General features: G+C 38.6%; 1 protein-coding gene across 1 annotated transcript in view; it reads left to right on the top strand.

The window, feature by feature from the left end:
• The first annotated feature begins 841 nt into the window (after window positions 1-841).
• Window positions 842-7,007, top strand: part of LOC106875723 (serine--tRNA ligase, mitochondrial) — a 10,694-nt gene continuing 4,528 nt past the window's right edge. The window contains exons 1-2 of the mRNA XM_014923968.2: window positions 842-1,201; window positions 2,757-3,129. Of these exons, the coding sequence (XP_014779454.1) occupies window positions 905-1,201; window positions 2,757-3,129 (670 nt within the window). The 5' untranslated portion in view covers window positions 842-904. The remainder of the gene's footprint in view (window positions 1,202-2,756; window positions 3,130-7,007) is intronic.

Raw genomic sequence — 7,007 nt, 5'->3', positions numbered from 1 at the left:
GCCATGCCCGAGATCACAACGAGGATCGCAATGGCAAACTGGATATAAGGGCCCACAAACAGATTCTCTTCTTCTTCTTCACCGCAAGCACTTGCTGAACACACATATTCGCTGGTTGGGTCTCCAGGCTAGTCCTGTCTGCACATCATATCTCCAGAGGTAATGGGCCCGCATTAACGGAGATACAACGAAACGTACACAGCTTGAGATGGTCTACTGAGAGTGACACACTTCATTTATTCTGTGTAACTGTAAATAAAACTGGTTGTGAATTTGCATTTCCACTTGAGACTTCTCTCCTCGCCTGCTGGAGCCTGAAACAACACAAAGAACAATTTTAATGGGAGAAGGTGATATTCATCCAATATTGTGAACCTTGCCTCCCATTATACTAACGCTAACCCTAACGCTAAAACCCCAACCCTAACCCTAACTCTAAAACCTTAACGCTAACCCTAAAACCCTAACCCTAACCATAAGTACAGAAATGTTTAGAAATTTTTGTTCAAATCATAATGTCCGTATTTTTCCGCATATTTAGAAAATAAATTTTTTTAAAAGGATGGTTTGGGAAGGGGGGGGGCGGAAGTCTTTCCCCCTGTTTGTGTATATATATATATATATATCATATATGTATGTATGTATGTATGTATATATATATATATATATATATATATATTGTGTAGGTGTCAAACTCGTACGCTTGTAATATAAAGGCACATCGCCACTACCCCATCACTACCATTTCTACTACTACTACTAGCAACAGCAGTAACAACAATAACATGTAGCAGGGAGAGGAGCATTACTACACCAATCAGAAATTGTTTGTAAATCAATTCAAGGGAGATCACTCTGAATGTCAAACTCGCCTTAACTTCCTCACTTCAAACGAGTCCGTATTATGCTTGGCAGCATGTACGGACTTCATACGACACTTGGCCGTTTTCAGTGGCGAACGTGCAAACATTTCTCTGTTATTCGAGCATTGTTAAAGTCTGCAGACTCGAAATGTTATAGAAGAGACATATCAATAGATTGTCTTAGCCAAAACAGTTACCAAGATTCGCAAAGTTCCATCTGCCCTGAGTTTGATTGGGATTATCTTTGTAATCCAGAAAACACTTTGGAAATAAAAGAAAACATACGGAATCGTAAAGGAATAGGAGATATAGACGCTGTTCACAGACTATGGAATGATGTAAATATAAATTTATATTTCATTTTACCCAAACGACTCGTAAATAATATCGAAATTCTTTATACACATCGTTAAGACAATTATTGCCGAATAGCCGGTATATTAAACGTAAATTAATTGTGATATTTATTCCACCTAAGTTACAAACATACTCCCTTGTTGCTCTATATTTCAGAAATACATTGAGTCAGTGACTGACCATGACCAGCTGAAAGAATCTAGGACAAATGAGGCTCTTGTTTTCGAAATATAGGACAGAAAATTATTATACAATTAAACGGGCTTAAGATCCGTTTGAAGTAAAGGTTACCTCTAAAGGTTATGTCTGGCGTATTATTTTGAAAGGAATCCTATCGTAAAATCTTTTTTCCGTGTTACAACAATATACGCAGAAGTATCTCTGACTTTTGATTTTTGATAACATATCTTAAAAGTTGTTTTGGGCTGATTTTATAAATAATTTGTTAACGATAAGGTCAATTTTCAGATTAAACCCGCACTATTTTCACTAGGGTGTTAGAGTTAGGGTTTTAGGGTTTTTACATTAAATTCTGATATAATTGCAATGTAACCCGTCTGAAAATTTTGCCAACGAAATTTTTGTTGTCTCAGTCCATGTAGACTTAATTAGATAGCATTTTAATTACTTTGAGAAAAGCATATGTAATGAGTATTTTGTTAGTTTGTAGTGCTAGATTCAGATCATAAAATAAGCCTGAAATTGAAACTGGGAAACAATTCTGATATTTTCTCTCTAAGGGATCTTGAATTGCTGAAACATTTTCAATGATGTGTTTCCTCCTTGTGTTAAGCAGATGAGAGGGAAATCTCCCTGTATAATATGGCAGACTATCCCAGTCTGTTCCAGGTAATACAGTGCTTATTCCTGACATCAGTGTGATCCAAGACATGTAGAATTAACTGAAAGACTTATAAACATGGTAAAATACATCTAGAGGTTTTGAAAACTTGTTATCAAGTTGTTATTACAATACCTTATCTATTGGGTCATTCCATCTTTAAAATAAACAAATTCAGAGTAATAAAGACATTTGGTACTCCAGATAGAAAGATTTGTGAAAATGTATGAAGTTAGGTTGAACTTCATTCTTTGGCTGGTCTTTTATCTGCTTGGTATCCTGTCTTCAATGTGGTCATGCTGTCTGATTTAGTACTTACAACTCATTGTTTTTATTTGAAACAAATTGGAGGGTTTGTCTCGAGGAAGATGTGGCTGTTATATTATGCAGATCAAGCAATAACACAGAAACTCCTAACCTTATGGTTTCTGTTGCTTTTTAGACACACATCATTCCTGATTCAACAGACATGATTGAAAACGTTCCAGTTGCAAATATTTTTAATTTTATATTCAGATGTAGTATACCCAAGACTAGTGTATCTAATGTTATTTTCATTTTTCTTTTCTAAGGCATTAAGGGAGATTTACTTGCTATTTCTAGTAAGTAGAGCAACCATATTGACACTCCTTTATTAGCTTCACCTTATGTTTGTAGGCATGTGTAGTAGACTAAGCCTGTTTAATCTGTTACAGGTATCAAGGGAAGATAATTCAATGAAGAAGCAAGGATTGATTGATAAATTAAAATCATTGGCTGCAGACATTCCCAACAAAATCCATCCATTGGCACCAATTGGGAATGAATCTTGTAATCGTGTTGTCAAAACTTTTGGTAAAGAATCTGTTAATGTAGGAAAAGTGAAGGGTGTTGTTGAAATTGGAGAGAAAGCAGGATGGCTCCGTACATCCAATGTTGGAACAACCACTGGTCAACGGAGTTATTATTTTCTGAACCAACTTGCTCGCCTGGAACTGGCCCTAGTAAATTATTGTCTGGATAAGCTCCGTTTGGAAGGATTTCAATTGGTATCTGTTCCAGAGATTTTAAGGCCAGAAATCATCGAAGGTATTTTATTTTTCAAATTTTATATAAAAAATTATTTCATTACCATCTTTTAACGTTTGTCTTCCATACTGGCATAGGTTGGATAGTTTGACAGGATCTGATATTTTGAAAGACTGCGTTGTGTTCCAGTGTCTGCTTTTGTATGGTGTACCCTTTCTAATGCTAACCACCTGACACACACATATAACAATACACACACATATATATATATAAAATATATATACCTTTGTATATGTGTGTGTGTGTATATGTATGTGTCTTTGTTTTACTGTCTCCCTGGCTTGTTATCACATGGTAGCTGTAAGCAAATGTCACTGACATGCTAACGGTGTCCTTTGTTTCCAATCTTCCATGAAATTATGTCTGAGCAAGATGAAATATTACCTTTATTGAAACAGGTGAGGTTTGGTGATAGGAAGGGCATCTAGCTGCACAAAAGCTGTCTGATTCATGTGAGCATGGTAAAGTGTATGTTCCATATACATATATATATATATATATATATATAGATATAGATATATATATTGATAGAAAAGTTAAGACAACAAAAGAAAGAAAGAGACCTCGATATTATGTAAATAGAGGAATGTATATGTAATATGTGACATTTATTCGGTAGCCATGATAAAACTGAGTTTCGGATGTCTGGGCGGAAACCCATACCGCCATCTCTTCAGTTATCTGGCCATTGAAAAAAATGCTATGTAAATGACCGTTAAACAAAGGGAAATTACTGCATGATCACACACACACACACATATATATATATATATATATATATATATATATATATATAAACAATATATGAGTATATGCATATATATGTACATGTATGTACATACCTTCATCTACATGTACATATAGATACATATCTGGGTACATGACGTTGCAAAAGAACATGGACAAAATGATAAACAAGGTACAACAAACAAGCAGGCCACATAGAGAACATATCCTTCATCAGCTGCCACCATTAAAACACTGGCGTTTCAAAGAGTTAGGGCAGGACGCATTGTTAACATGGCTCTTCCCACGAACACAAATTAAATTTTTTTCGTGGAGGATAGTGGCGGACGGAAAACAAGACAGGAAAACGAAACGGTGAAATAAACAAACAAAAAGGCTGTACAGCCAGACATGGAGAGAAGTACTGTGAAAATAAGAGTAGAAAATTTTTTTTTAAATTTATACTGGTGGCTACCATGTGTAATAAAGTCAATAGACAATAATAGTGTATAAACAATTTAAGTATTTATACATGGAAGAGGTGACCTGTGAAAGAACACCTTACATGCTAGAAAGGGCAGTCAAAGCCCAAACCACAAATAAAAGCAATTTCAAAGGGAATGATAATAATAAAAAAAGAAATAAAGAAAAAATATTTTTCTAGTTACCCTTTTATTTTCATTCCCTTTGAAATTGCTTTTATTCATGGTTTGGGCTTTGACTGTTGTTTCTAGTATGTAAGGTGTCCTGTTAAAGGTCACCTCTTTCATGTATAAATACTTAAATTGTTTATACACTATTATTTATATATATGTATATGGAACATACACTTTTCCTTGCTCACATGAATCAGACAGCTTACCTCTCCTCATCCACATGCCAACACTTAACCCGGATTACCACTGGATCTTCAGATGCTTTCAGGCTCTACCTTCATGGGTCTCACTGGCTATTGTCATTGATGTAAGCTCTATATGCTAATGACCTTGCCATTCTCTCTCCATTTCAACTTTTTTTCTTTCTCTCCTTTTTCCAGCATGCCTAATTATAAATCCTTCCTCCTCCACCTTCATCACTGCCTAAAAAAACACCTGACTATGCTTCCTTTCTGCTGCTTTCAACCTTCTATTCATCTTTCCCTACTGATTTTCAAAAACCATGCTTCTGTTATTACGTTTCCTTTCTCAGTTGCTACCTTCACCACCACCTCATCCCCAAATGTTTCTGCCTCCTACTTTCCATTCTACCTCTGCCATCTTACCCATACTCCGCACCACTTCCTATTGCCTTATGTGTGCCACCATTCATTCTAATCTCTTCAGAATACACACCCTCGACTGCTTTCTCCCTCTCACTTATTCCACCTTTCTGCTGAACTTGTCCTCTCCCTCAACTGCTTCTCATTTGCAGGGGACTTTTACCAACAGTCTTACGAGTCACCATGGGAATGAGAATGGGTCCTAACTACACGAACCTGTTTGTTGGCTATGTTGAGGCCCAAATAGTCTCACAAATGAGTTATATGGTCGTTATATTGATGACAGTATCAGCGCAGCCTCACTCTCCCATGAACAACTGGACTCCTTCTTCTCCTTTGTCCAATCCTTCCATCCTGCCCTCGAATTCTCCTGCATTATCCCTAACTCTTCTGTTGGATTTCTTGACATTTCTGTCAGCATACACCACTCTGCTCTCACTACCTCCATCCACTACAAACACACTGACTCACTCTCCTACCTTAACATCTCCTCCTCCCACCTTACTTACATGAAGCTCTCCATCCCCTACTCCCAATTCCTCCATGTATGCAGGCTCTACAGTGACGACCATGACTCAGTCTCAACTTATGGCTCGCCACTTCAATCTACATGGATATCCCCTCACCATTATCCACACTGCTCTAGCCTGGGCATGATCTGTGGACTATGCCTCTGCTCTTTCTCCTTGCACTTGCCCCCACATTTTCCTGTCTATCATTTCACCTCACCCACCACCCCTCCACCCTACCCTCCAATGCACCATTCTCCGAGCCTTCCAGCAACTCCAGTCCAACACCTCCCCTTTGAAAATCTTCCCTTACCTACACCTTCCCTCCTTCAAATGAGCTCATAACCTGCATGACCTCCTGGTTCACAGTTTCTTCCCTACTCCTGTCTTCCAGCTTGGTTCCTTCCCCTGCTCCTGCCAACACTGTTGCACCTGTCCCTACCTCTCCAACACCAGCAACCTCACAGGCACCATATCACTGACTCCTTTACCTGCACCTCTAGTATGTTATTCACTATGTCTCCTCCTCTCTCTGTCCTTCCCTGTACATTGGTCAAACAGGACGCCACTTCTGATCTACCAGTCATTGGCTACAAGCTGTCTGTGTTTGGACTGTCTCTACACTGGGACCATTCGGACTCCCGCCTTCACTGTGAACAAAAAATAATCTCTCTTCACTCCTTTGCACCATCAAATGGGCTCAACTCACCTCCTCTCTTCATCTGACACCAACCCCATTGGATTCCCACACATCTCCCACATTGAACTGCCCCACTCCATCTACACATCTGCTTATCGCTTACTTTGGTACCCTCCCCACATGCACCACTATACAAACACTCACTTCATACACCTTTACAGACACACACACCCACAGCACCTTCCCACTCCACATGCACTAGCACCAACCTCTTCTCAGCACCCATACCACACACCATTATCCACACACCCTCATGCACACTTTCACACCCACACAAGCACATAAAATCTGAACACAGACAATATATACACCCACACAAGCACATAATACCTGAACACAGACAATATATACACATGCAACACACAGTAGCACATGCATAAACACTCACAGCATGCATAGACAAGGATAGCTTTCACCCACAAACATACACTATACACATGCACACTATTTGGTCACAGACACACACATGTGCATGTGTGCACACCACTTAAAACAGAACACACCAGTGGCTACACACACACACACACACACACACACACACACACACATTACACACATGCATCAGACTCACTTGCTCCCATTCACACATATACACTCACACATACTCATGCACCTTAGTTCGTTGGGATCACCATTATTATCTCCCTTTCGTTCAACCTCCTTTTTATTATCTCCCTTCCATTCA

The sequence above is a fragment of the Octopus bimaculoides genome, chromosome 5 (assembly GCF_001194135.2).
Source record: "Octopus bimaculoides isolate UCB-OBI-ISO-001 chromosome 5, ASM119413v2, whole genome shotgun sequence".
In the NCBI taxonomy this organism is placed as follows: Eukaryota; Metazoa; Mollusca; class Cephalopoda; order Octopoda; family Octopodidae; genus Octopus; species Octopus bimaculoides.
The sequence above is the reverse complement of the archived record's forward strand: the minus strand, read 5'-3'. Positions and strand labels throughout refer to the sequence as shown.